Source organism: Muntiacus reevesi, chromosome 9 (genome assembly GCF_963930625.1).
Source record: "Muntiacus reevesi chromosome 9, mMunRee1.1, whole genome shotgun sequence".
Taxonomy (NCBI): domain Eukaryota; kingdom Metazoa; phylum Chordata; class Mammalia; order Artiodactyla; family Cervidae; genus Muntiacus; species Muntiacus reevesi.
Genome location: NC_089257.1, coordinates 43,665,062 through 43,678,841, shown reverse-complemented (window position 1 = coordinate 43,678,841; position 13,780 = coordinate 43,665,062). Strand labels below are relative to the sequence as shown.

Sequence of the window (13,780 nt, the reverse complement as noted above, 5' to 3'; positions counted from 1 at the left end):
GATGGTCAAAGGCAAAGCATGTTACTTTTGGTTCTAATGAATATGTCCTGTACAAGAGAGAGTTTTCAGTCAGAGGCAAAAGACAAATGAATATTTTTCACAGCATAAATAATACATTTTGGTGAAAATTAGCTTTTCACACTCAGACTGTGTTCTTTGATCTTGCTGAGGGGTCTTGAGTCTGTTACTGAATCAAAAGAATGCACAGTGCAAGCATAGCAAAGACCCGGTCTTTCTTGCTTTCATACTGTAAGCTCTTTCTGTATGTTCCCAGTCATATTGCCAGACCATTCACAAGTACTTGCTTCTGTCCCATTGATCAGTTTCCGGATAATGGACCCTGCCTTAATAACACCGATTCTATCAACTTCTCATATAATTTTCCTTCTTCCAAAAAGTCCTTCGAGGTATGTCCACTGGATTATAGTCATTTAAGTTGTGTGAGAATTTATTCATTGCACACATATATTATGAAGTGAACATTATCTACAAGTCTGGATATTCCAAGTTAGAATAATCAGGGAAAAAATTTGGCAGGCTTAAAATTACTTAATAAATTGCAATGTACAATGCACAACCATATACATTTTCCATTAAATGTCTAATTGTTTCTTCTTGATAAACGTGAAAGATTTTCTTTTGACATTTAATCAGTGATATTTAAATCTATAATTATTAATAGTTCTTGTGGATTCTATTGATTCTCTTAAATCTCTGAGTAGGTAAAGAAGAAATAATCATTCTTAAATTTTTGTATTTATTATTTTTAGCCCTTAATAAATATGAAGAATGATTTATTATAGGGTAAAATATTTATTAATCAATTTAGTTAGCTTTCCACCTCTCTTCTGTGATCTGAGACATGGATACAGCTTGAAAGCTTTTGATTGAAATCATAAGACATCAGAATCTTTCAAAATTTTTTTGCAAAAATATTTTTGCTATATTTTTAAAAGCTCTTGCTTAAGTTTGTATTAGATTATAAAATTGATTCATTCATTAAACCAGCTATCTATTATATATTTTCTTTCATTAAGGATTATTATATATATGTTCTATTATATTTTAATGTCCCCCATATAATAGATGTTAAAAGTTCTAATTTTGATCGCTATCATTCTCTTTTTCTCTTGCTCTCTCTTTGAGATTTTGTCTAGGGGTTTCTATGTAAGTATGTGTCTTTAATTAATCTTTAGTCAGTGGAAAAATTTTTAAATAATGTTGAATAAATTATATCAATACATAAAAAAGATAAAAGCAAAGCTTTCCAGAAAATAGGAGCAAGTTAAAACTCAAAACTTTTAAAAGCAATTTTCTCAACTGTAAATTTTTTACTGTTCAGAAGAGTAAAACCATGGAGATTTTTACCACAACCTGAAACGTTATCAGCAAAATATATCGTACCACTACAATTATTATTAGTATCATTACCATTATTTTGTTTTGAAAAATGCATGTAAGTAAAGTCATCTCTAGTTATCCCTTAAACCTCAGTATCTTTACATTTCAGATCAAAAGCCAACATCCTTATTTTATTTACAAAATCCTACACAGTTAGGACCCCTTTAAATCTCTGAATATATCTCTCTTTACTTATATTCCTTCAATCCATCCATACTTACTTACTGGAGGTTTCACAAGTTCAACAAATGTGCACAATCTGGGGCGTTTCCAGTTTTCATTTTCATTGCGTGCTAAGTTCTTTCTAAGGCAATATCAGCATATACCCTTCATAATTCCAGATCTCTGGTTACTGTCAATGCCAATCTAAAGCTTTTCCTTACTTCACAGTTTAAAATTGCAACCCACAGACCCTTGCTAATAAATGCCTTGTGTATTATACTTACACACCCTAGGGTAATACATGGGTTTTGCAGGAAGTGCAGTGAAAAAAATCCGCCTGCAGGAGATGCAAGAGACCCGGGTTTGATCCCTGGGTTGGAAGATCCTCTGGAGTCGGAAATGGCAATTCACTCCAGTATTCCTGCCTGGAAAATTCCATGGACAGAGGATCCTGGTGAGCTATAGTCCATGAGATCACAAAGAGTCGGACATAAGTGAGCACACAGAAAGACATACATATGTTAAATAGGAAATGTTATAAGAAATTAGACTTGAGTTTGGTAATATTGGTCATTCATGTTGATATAAAATTTAGTTAGATAACAGGATAATTGTCATCAGATGTATTCAATCAAAAGGAGAATTAAACAGTTCGTGAATGTCATTGTCAGGAAGTTGGAATTGATGGTCACTGTAATTCCTTCCAACTCTTGCACGAATTAATTTTTTTTGGCAAAGACTTCCCACTTTCTCAGTAATACTCTTACATTTATGGAAAACAGAGGAGTTTTCCTATTATTGTACAGAAATGTGCTTACCTGTAATATTATCTCTTTGGTCCTTGTTATATTATCATCATACAGTGTTTTTCCTCCAGTACCTAAATTATTTTTAATTCTCCCCACATTTTGCTTTATCTTCATGATTATTTGCAAATCCCTTTGGCTTCAAATATAAAGAGAGAATTTAGTCTTCCTTATTTGCCTACCCTCTGATTCAAATCCCCCCTATTTAGCAATATCTGTGCTTCTTATGTGTTTTTTCTTGAGTCACCCAGTCTCACTCTGAGTTTGGGTGGTTTGCCAGATGTTTCTAAATCTCTATTAAAAATTGCTCAGTAATATTGTGCTGCATTAGTTTAGAAAGCCTCTATAAAACACTTCCCTGGGGATTTTCCAAGTAAAAGGGAAAAATTTGTTTGTAGGTTCCCAGAGAAATGTTCCCACAGGTCTCTAATGAGAAAGGAGGTAAATTTAGCTTTGTTGAAACTAGATCTACAATTAGAAAATATTTGAGCAGAGGGGAAAATCTCAATAACTACCTTTAAATTTTAACAACTTTTCTCTGGTGGGATTTATGGACTATACCTGATATTCAATAAAGTATAAATGTAGATTTATTAATATATCTGACTACCTAGAGTGATTCAATTCCAGCCTCATAACTTTGGCTATAGCTTTATCTACATAGCACTTATGGGGTTCAAAGCTTTCTCAAAAATACTGAGTGAACAATTTCAGAATTTAATGGGGTAAAGACTTGTTAAAATTTATTTTATGTACTAAGGTTGCATGTTCATTTGAAACACTACAGTCTTGTTCAGTTGTTAAATCGTGTCTAACCATCTTATCCTCTATCACCCCTTCTTATCCCGCCCTCTTTAAATGCATTCTTTTCTTTCCTTTTTTTTTTTAAATTTTATTTTATTAGTTGGAGTCCAATTACTTCACAACATTTCAGTGGGTTTTGACATACATTGACACGAAGCAGTCATAGAGTTATACGTATTCCCCACATTCTTTTCATTCCTGCTCCTCTCTACCTCACTACAACATTCTTTAACGTTTCGATATCATTAAGCAGATCTTGATCAAATCTAAGGAATCACAGAAGACTGAAATTCTCCCAACAGTGAAGGAATTTCTGGGTACATGTAGCAGACCACATACATCATGACCACAATTTAATATCATACCTGGGGTTTGTAGAAGTAAGTGCAGGCTAATGGAGGGTGAAAACAGGAAGTAATCTGGCACAACAGTGTACCTTTCTTCTAGAACAGGAAGCGACAAGAGGCAGACACACATAAATTGAGATTTTTGGTTGGCAGTGAAAAAGTTCACTTTTTAAAACATGTTAAAACAACAACAACAACAACAACAACTCTCACCACAGATCTCCTGGCCAGAGTGAAAGTTTTCAATTATAAGAGATCTCGTGAAGCATGGCTTCGTTTCAGAATCGATAGCCTTGATACATGAAAAGTCTAGAAGAAAAACTTCCTTTGATATATGCTGAGTTACAATATTGATTGCATTAGGTAAAGTAGTATTTAAATAAAATAAATAGTAATCTATCAGATGGCATGTGTACTCCCTAGTTCCTAAGCTCTGCAAAGTAATTCTTCAAGGAAGAAATTCTTGAATGAAAACATATCTGCTTAAAGTCTGCTTTACTTTTTCTGGTTAAAACCATATTAAGCAAGCATATGTACTTATAAATATTATGTATGTATTTTAACATATCATATGCTTATGATATAAATAATGTATGGGCATGAAAGTTTAAATGAAGCCTGTTTAACCACATGTGGTTTATAGCTTGTACAACAGTTGGCAGGGTATGATAGTGTGTGTCAAGATGTCTACTAAAGATAATTCTTCTATGTTTATGAGTGAATATGAAAGTGAAGTGGGCTTCCCAGGGGGTGCTACTGGTAAAGAACCCACCTGCCAATGCAGGAGACTTAAATGATGGAAGTTCAATTCCTGGGTTGGGAAGATACCCTGAAAGAGGGCATGGCAACGCACTCCAGTATTCTTGCCTGAAGAGTCCCATGGCCAGAGGAGCCCAACAAGCTACAGTCTACAGTCCATGGGGTTGCACAGAGCTGGACATGACTGAAGCGACATGGTCCTAGCACGACATGGCTTGGCACATAGAAGTGAAGAAACGGACAAGAGGTCTAATTGATAAGAGGAAATTAGAAAATTCTTTGGTTTTTCTCATCATATAACTGAAAATATTTAATATTGGGTAAATGAGATTAAATGAATATGAAAAGGTCAAAAATTTATGTTAATATTCTATTCCTTCCTTTGAGAAAGCCTCTCTGAGTTAAGCTTAGTCCAAACTACTACCTAACAAACATGAAAAATTTTCAAAAAGTTCTCTTCAGATCCTCTTAGGAAAAGGTTCCCTGATATAAAGGACATATAAGGTTATTTTTGTAGGAATAATAGTAAGGATCATATTAGTTATGACACAATAGCAGGCAGAAAGCTGATGTGTAAAATTCAGTGCAATGCAGTGTGAACAAGTCTTTGGTGATTGACGCGTGTGCTTTGTTGCTTCAGTTGTGTCCGATTCCTTGAGACCGTATGGATTGTACCTGCCAGGATCTTCTGTCCAAGGAATTCTCCAGGCAAGAATACTGAAGTCGGTTGCCATGTCCTCCTCCAAGGGATCTTCCCAACCCAGGGATCAAACCTGGGTCTCCTGTGTCTTCTGCATCACAGGTGGATTCTTTACCTCTGAGTCACTGGGGAAGCCCTCCTGAACTTAAATCCTTCTATTTCATTTAATGGCTCTATGAATTATGTTGTTCATTATCACCTATAAACTCCTGTTGGTATCAAACCAATTTAATCTCTATATCATTATAATAACAGTATATATCTCAAAATCATGTCTCATATTTTAAATGATATAATTAATCTAAAGATGATGGGTTTTTACTTTAATATCAAGAATAACATTGATTAATGTTCAAACGCTAATTAAGTCTCTTATTTCTGGGATAAACTCCAATGTACTATGTATAACTTTCCTTTTCATATATTGCAAGGCTCAATTTTTAATATTAGTATCTCATTTGAGATTTTTACATCTGCATTCATAAGGTAAAATGGTCTCTAAATTTTCTTCCTTATAATAAGTTGTTAAGGTTTTAATATTGAGGCTCTGTGGCTTCATTAAACAACTTTGGATGTGTTGCAATTTGTTTCTCTGAAAGAGTTTATTTTGTATATGTGTGTGTATAATTAAATGCATTAAATATGTGGAATATCCAAGTGTCCATCAACAGATAAATGCATAAATAAAGTGTGAGGTGTATAGGTTAATACTCAGCCATCAAAAATGAGATTTTGCTTTTTTGCTTTTTGTCATAACATGGATGGATCTGGAGGATATTGTACTTAATAACTCAGACAAAAAAAGATGAAACATGTATATTAGCACTTTTATGTGGAATCTAAGAAATAAAACAAAAGAATAAATACAGCATAACAGAAACAGACTCACAGATATAGAGAACAAACTATTGGCTATCATGACAAAAGAGGTGGTGGGGGGAAGGGTAAGATAGGGATAGGGATTAAGAGGTCCAAACTAGCATGTATTTTAAAAAAAAAAATGATGCACAAAGGTGTATTGTGTAGCCCAAGAAACAGAGTGAAAATTTTAATAACCTTGAGTATATTCTATAAAAATATTTAATCAATATACTGTAACCTGAAGCTAATATGGGCTTCCCAGTTGGTTCAGTGGTAAAGAATCAGTCTGCCAGTGCAGGAGACACAGGAGGTGTGGGTTCAATCTCTGGGTTGGGACAATATCCTAGAGAAAGAAATGGCAACCCACTCCAACATTCTTGCTTGGGAAATACCATGGACAGAGGAGCCTGGCATGCTACAGTTCATCGGGTCACTGAGTCAGACACAACTGAGCGACAAAAACAAAACAAACAAACAAACAAAAAGAGAAGCAAAATATTCTTCATATACAGTGAGATAGTATGTATCTAGATAATCCAAAATAATCTATACAAAACTATTTAATAAACACCTTTATTAGGGACACTAACATATACAAAATCACATATAAAACTCAGTTGCTTATATACCAACATTATTTAATTACTCTTTAAAAAATATTTTTTCAGTATGATTTTGTGCATGACTTTGTGCTAAGATTTGAAAAATGTGGAGGTCAGTCCCCCCCAAGGATTTAATTCTAAACGTTTAAAAGATCTCAGAGCTACATATTCTCTGTTGTACTTATAAAAAAATCATACCAGGAGTCCTAGACTATGATTTGAGACAAAATAATTCCTAAAGAAATTCCCAGTTGCTAAGCCAGGGTCCTTAGGACCCAGGTATATCTGATTCCTAAGAGTTTTTTTAATAGATCACTTAAATACATGTACATGGAAAATAACTATTCCTCTGAGACAATAGTGGAACAAGATAGGAACAAGTTTTTCCAGCTCTTCAACTTCAGATAATATCATATACACATACCACATGTACCAAACAGAAAATAGAAATAATCCCTTCTCCATCTACGTCCTCATGGTCTTGAAACAGGTCTTACATTTCTCCTGCAAGCCCAGTCAATCATGTAGACATGAGTATGACTTCATTTGTAGATATGTTTTCAATTTCTTGAAGAATTCCAACAGCTTTCAGGGTAAGTAGATTTCTGAATTGAGGGTGCATTTTGCTTTTTAAAGGTGTGGGTAACTGATTATGATAATAAGAGGAGAGGAAAAAGGAGAGAGTTGTCAAATAAGATTATTCTCCTAAGCTTCAAAAGGGCATGATGGACCATATTGTAAGTCTGCTTCTGCATACTGGCTTGTATGCTCCATTTTCATGTTGGATAAAATATGCTTTTATACTTAAATCTTGTGGTTCATACTGAATAATCCTTGTGAGGAGTCTTCTAGAGAAGTGATACATCCCACTGGCTGTGAAAACTAAAAACAGCATTTCTGTGAAAAAAAATAATTTACACAATTGTGTGGAAAAGGAAAAGAGAAATGATGGCCTTATTTCATATGTTTTCTGTGTCTTATCTATTCTTCAGTTTAGAGAATTGCCTCGAGTTCACATCACACTTATGATATTCGAATTGTTTCTCAACTCAAAGAGGCCCTAGATTTTCATCTACTCAGACTTTGTCTCTTAAAAACTAAGGATATAAAATTTTTGTAAAAGATACATATGAGGAAAGGAGAACCAATTTTTCCCAACCTTAAATTTTCAACAGAGATGTCGCTGAAGTGGCAGGTGAGTTACCTCTTATATACACAAGAAATACTATAAATCTGAATATTGATAATTTTTATTCAAAGAGATTATTATTTTTTCCTCCAATAGTCCTCTCTTTTGGACTTCCTCCCTTATCAAACTACTTGTACATTTTCCCCCTAAGTCAGCACACTCCAGCCCAACTTAACCTGCTTCTTCAAACTTATGCATTTAATTTGCATACATTCTATGGTCATGACTGTGTTCTTATTTCTTCACACTACACTATGACAACAAATATTTTCCTTCTTACTACTCAGAACCATTTTGTCAGTCCTTATTTTTCCCACAGCTTTTTTTCCCTATGGCTTGAAAAAGGTATAGAGAATCTCCTTTATACTATGAAAATTTAATTTTGCAGCTAGCATAGACTGAGAGATATTGATTCTATAATTCTCTGGGGTGGTGATCAGGATAGGAAATAGAGTACTATGTTGTAAAGCGAAAGTGAAAGTCACTCAGTCATGTCTGACTCTTCGCAACCCTGTGGGCTGCAGCCAACCAGGCTCTTCTGTCCATGGGAATTTTCCAGGCAAGAGTACTGGAATGGGTAGCCATTCCCTTCTCCAACTATTGTCTAAAGGAAATGTCAATTGTGTTAGTTTACAGTGATGGATCCTCAGTTCTTATCAGATTAGGCTATGCAGTCCATTAGAAGAGATTATAATCTTAGAAAAATAATACTAATTTCCCATAAGTTATTGTGCTTCCAATGATTCTTCACTATCTATTTTTTTTTTTGATATTGACTCAAGAAATTAATGGGTGGCCCTTTGATGGTTAGAAAGAGGATTTTTTATTATTTTTTACCTTTAAGATCATTCTATAATTTTGCTTAAAGAAAGCTTTTGACACAGGGGATGATTTATAGTTTTCTGCATTTAGATTTCCCGAGAACAGAAAGCAGGGGATTTGAGCTAAAACTAGGTTAGTAGCATTGTCAGTATGCCCCCCCTAGATTAGACTGGTTGACTTTGAAAACGGAGCCCACAGGAGCCATTGATGAATGATAAAATTTCCGAATGGAATAGGCATCTTTGATTAAGATGATGACCAACTGGAACATAGGAAATATTTAATCAATCCTTGATCATCCTGTTGTTTGGTTAGAGGTCAACTTCAGTCTAGAGAATGAACTATATGATCGTTTTAAAAAGACACATCCAGATCCAGCACATCAGCTAGATTCATTCAGTTCATCTGGTCAATGTCTAATGGTTAAGGCATGACCCAGTGAGAGTGTCCAGTTCAGTTCAGTTCGGTTGCTAAGCCGGTCTAAATCTTTCCAACCCCATGGACTGCAGCATGCCAGGCCTCCCTGTCCATTACCAACTCCCAGAGCTTACTCAAACTCATGTCCATCAAATCAGTGATGCCATCCAACCATTGCATCCTCTGTCATTCCCTCCTCCTCCCACCTTCAATGTTTCCCAACATCAGGTCTTTTACAGTGAGTCAGTTCTTTACATCACGTGACAGAGTATTGGAGTTTCAGCTTCAGCATCAGTCAGGATGCCATGATCTTAGTATTCTGAATGTTGAGTTTTAAGTCAACTTTTTCACTTTCCTCTTTGACTTTCATTGAGAGACTCTTCAATTCTTCGTCTTCTGCTATGAGGTGGTGTCATCTGCATATCTGAGGTTATTGATATTTCTCCCAAAAATCTTGATTCCAGTGTGTACTTCATCCAGCCTGGCATTTTGCATGATGTACTCTGCCTATAAGTTAAACAAGCAGGGTGATAATATACAGTCTTGACGTACTCCTTTCCTGATGTGGAACCAGTCTGTTGTTCCATGTCCAGTTCTAACTGTTGCTTCTTGACCTGCATACAGAGGAGGTCAGGAGGCAGGTCAGGTGGTCTGGTATTCCCCTCTCTTTAAGAATTTTCCACAGTTTGTTGTGATCCACACAGTCAAAGGCTCTGACATTGTCAAAAGCAGAGGTTTTTCCGGAAATCTCTTGCTTTTTTGTTGATCCAATGGATGTTGGTAATTTGATCTCTGGTGCCTCTGCCTTTTCTAAATCCAGCTTGAACATCTGGAAGTTAACAGTTCACATACTGTTGAAGCCTGGCTTGGAGAATTTTGAATACTACTTTACTAGTGTGTGAGATGAGTGCAATAGTGTGGTAGTTTGAGCATTCTTTGGCATTGTCTTTCTTTGGGATTGGAATGAAAAATGACCTTTTCCAGTCCTGTGGTCACTGCTGAGTATTCCAAATTTGCTGGCATATCGAGTGCAGCACTTTCACAGCATCATCTTTTAGGATTTAAAATAGTTCAGCTGGAATTCCATCACCTCCATTAGCTTTGTTCATAGTGATGCTTCCTAAGGCCCACTTGACTTCTCATTCCAGGATGTCTGACTCTAGGTGAGTGATCACACCACCGTGGTTATCTGGGTCATGAAGATCTTTTTGTTTATAGTTCTTCTGTGTATTCTTGCCACCTGTTCTTAATATCTTCTGCTTCTGTTAGGTCCATACCATTTCTGCCCTTTCTTGTGCCCATCTTTGCATGAAATAGCCCCTTGGTGTCTCTAATTTTCTTAAAGAGATCTCTAGTCTTTTCCATTCTATTGTTTTCCTCTATTTATTTGCACTGATCACTGAAGAAGGATCAGAGTGTAACATCACATAATGAGAGTGTAACATCACGTATTCAACATAAGAGAATATACATGTGATTGATCTACAAGAAAGACAAATTATCAACTATGATAAAGAAAATCTTACTTGCCAGCTCATCTCTGATCTTACTTTTTCTGCCTACAGAGCAATTTTATAACTGGTGTATCATGAACTTCCAACAGCCAGTATGTCACTTCTGAATGGCACCAGCCTAACTCCAGTCTCATTCATCCTAAATGGCATCCCTGGATTGGAAGAAGTGCATGTGTGGGTCTCCTTCCCTCTGTGTACCATGTATAGCATTGCAATCACAGGGAACTTTGGCCTTATGTATCTCATCTACTCTGAAGAAGCCTTACACAGACCAATGTACGTCTTCCTAGCCCTTCTTTCCTTCACAGATGTTCTCATGTGCACCAGCACGCTTCCCAATACTCTCTGCATATTGTGGTTCAATCTCAAGGAGATTGATTTTAAGGCCTGCCTGGCCCAGATGTTCTTCGTCCACACCTTCACAGGGATGGAGTCTGGGGTGCTCATGCTCATGGCCCTGGACCGCTATGTGGCCATCTGCTACCCCTTGCGCTATGCTACTATTCTCACTAATTCAGTCATTGCCAAGGCTGGGCTCCTCACTTTTCTTAGAGGTGTAATGCTTGTTATCCCCTTCACTTTCCTCACCAAACGCTTGCCATACTGCAGGGGCAATGTCATACCTCATACCTACTGTGACCACATGTCTGTGGCCAAGATATCCTGTGGCAATGTTAAGGTCAATGCCATCTATGGTTTGATGGTTGCCCTCTTGATTGGGGGCTTTGACATCCTGTGCATCACAGTCTCCTACACCATGATCCTCCGGGCAGTGGTCAGCCTGTCCTCAGCAGAGGCTCGGCAGAAGGCCTTCAGCACCTGCACTGCACACATCTTTGCCATCGTCATTACCTATGTCCCAGCCTTCTTCACCTTCTTTACACATCGTTTTGGGGGACGCTCCATTCCTCCACACATACATATCATTATGGCTAATCTCTATCTACTTATGCCTCCTACAATGAATCCTATTGTGTATGGGATAAAAACCAAGCAGATACGAACATGTATCACTAGGTTCTTGCTTCAAGGAAAGGACAATCCTTCGCATAACGTTTAATTAGAGTCTTCTGAGAAGTTCTCTTAGTCAGCCCGAGGTCAATGAAGACTACATTTTTTAGCCAATGGGGAGTCCTCCAAATGAAAGCAAATATCTGGTCATAGGAAATATTTGTTGTGATTTTTATATTTAAACTTCTCTTAAAAGGGTACCACTATGTGCATGTAAGCAAAGACCCTTTCTTCTAAAATTTCATGTTCTCCAAAGCCTCTTTTATTCACAGGAGACTTCAAAGTTCAATTTATCTAATTTTCATAGACTGACATTTTGCTCTTGAATGACAATCCACAAAACTTTGAGTTACAGTGTTGGATCATAAGAATTGGAACTAAACATTTAAAAAATTTAAGTTCCTGGCAAACATAAGGTGCATTCATCAGTGCCTGTGCTTTTATTTACCTCAGCATTCTCCTTCCAACACCATTTGGAGTTTATTCTTATTTTCCAAGTCCCTGTCTGATGTTTTCTTTGCTAAGTTTGTCAGCTATGTATCCAGCAATGCGTATGTATGCTCACCAAAAAACTTGTAAAAGGTGTGAGGTGCAGTGTATTCAATACCTAGAAGCTATGTCCATTAACATTCAGCTGAATAAATAAATAATTATGGTCTGTTCAAATAAAATGTCAAGTGAAAGAAGCAAAATCTTACATATTTATGATATTATTTATATAAAGTTCACCAGCAGGTAAAACTCATTTGTGGTGTTAGAAATCAAGATGATATTTAACTTAGATAACAAGGGTATAGGTAATGATTGGATAGGATATGAGAGGGTGATTCTGAGGTGCTGTCAAGGCTTTAGCTCTTGACATAAATGGTAATTACAAGGACTTGGTGAATTTTCATGAAGCCGTACACTTATGGTGTATGCTCTTTTTTGCACGCTTATGCTTTAATAAAAAAGTTATTTAAAATAATATGTCTTGATTGTATTCACCCAACTCCCTAAACTGTGAAACATTTTCTTCCTTGCCTCCTATGCTGTCTATGACTTACTTCTTTTTTCTCACAAAAGTATGCTAAATTTGGTGCAAATATATGTGCTTTTATACAAATTATATCAAACAACATAATTAAGATAATCATAAGAAACAAAAATCAAAACTTTTATCTTGAACACACTTTATTTGAGCAAGCTTGGGGAGTTGATGATGGACAGGGAAGCCTGGTATGATGTAGTCCATGGGATCATGAAGAGTTGGACATGACTGAGAGACTGAACTGAAATGACTGGGATAATCTCATATAAATAATTAAAGAAAGTGACTTGAGTTAACTTATTTAAATTAGCGTGTAAGTCACTGAGAATTTACTTGTCTTTTAAAAAATTATTTTTCTGAGATATAAGTGGCTTAATGCATTGTATGAGTTGAAAATATATGACATGTATTACTAAAACTCCAGGATTTATTTATTTGTTCCACGTCATACTCTTGAACAACATTAACCCAAACCCCCCATACCCCAAACTCTGGTAACCACCATTCTACTATCAGTTTTCATGAATCTGGCTTTTTCCAATATCACATGTAAGTGATACCAAACAGTAATTATCTTTCTGTATCTAACTAATCTCCTCTAGCATAATGCCTTCAAGATTCATCCATCTTGTCACAAGTGACAAGATTTCTTTCTTTCTCATGGCAGAAAAATATTCTGTTGTGAGTATATATAAATTGAAGCTATCAATGAAAAATACATGTGATCCTGATTTTTTTTTCTTTTTTTTTTTTTCGTGATCCCATGGACTATAGCCCACCAGGCTCTCTGTCCATGGGATTTCCAGGAGGGAATGCAGGAGTGGGTTGCCATTTCCTTCTCCTGATTTTTTTAAATTACATATACTTGAAGATAAAGAAACACAAATTCTAATAGCATGCATTTTCTTACTGTTGGTAGTATGTGCTATTTAAGCATGTTTTTGTTGCTGCATTTTTCTCTTTTTTAATTGAGTCTAATATTTTAGAATTCAGAATAAAAACAACTAAGCACCTTATAAAATCACACACATATATATTTTGATTTATTTTTAATTGCCTTAGGTAAGAATTTCCAACTTGTAATCCTAAACGCTGGATATTTGTACCATAGGAACTACTTTCTGGACTTCTCTCCTTCTGTAACCAGCTGGTTGGGGTTTATTTTTCCCAAATATCTGAAGCTTTGTATCATGTCCTCCCTTAGCGTTCTGTGGTCTTTGGGGATTTAAGCCCTGTTTCACACTGAGACTTGGGAGTCCTAAGGATGTGAGATTAAACCTGTTTCCCGTGGGAAGTCTGCTAGACTAAGCACTTCAGATCTGTGGTCTATAAGGTGAAACCAGGGTGCTACCATC

At 36.0% G+C, this 13,780-nt stretch overlaps 1 protein-coding gene across 1 annotated transcript; it reads left to right on the top strand.

Annotated features, from left to right (window-relative positions):
* Positions 1 to 10,478: 10,478 nt before the first annotated feature.
* Positions 10,479 to 11,444, top strand: OR52N1 (olfactory receptor family 52 subfamily N member 1). Its single transcript, XM_065944967.1, has one exon. The coding sequence runs from the start codon at positions 10,479 to 10,481 to the stop codon at positions 11,442 to 11,444; it is 966 nt and encodes a 321-aa protein (XP_065801039.1).
* Positions 11,445 to 13,780: the final 2,336 nt, after the last annotated feature.

Bases quoted from the DNA above. Each gene is read 5' to 3' on its own strand.
- OR52N1 (XM_065944967.1), top strand. From the start codon at position 10,479: ATGTCACTTCTGAATGGCACCAGCCTAACTCCAGTCTCATTCATCCTA.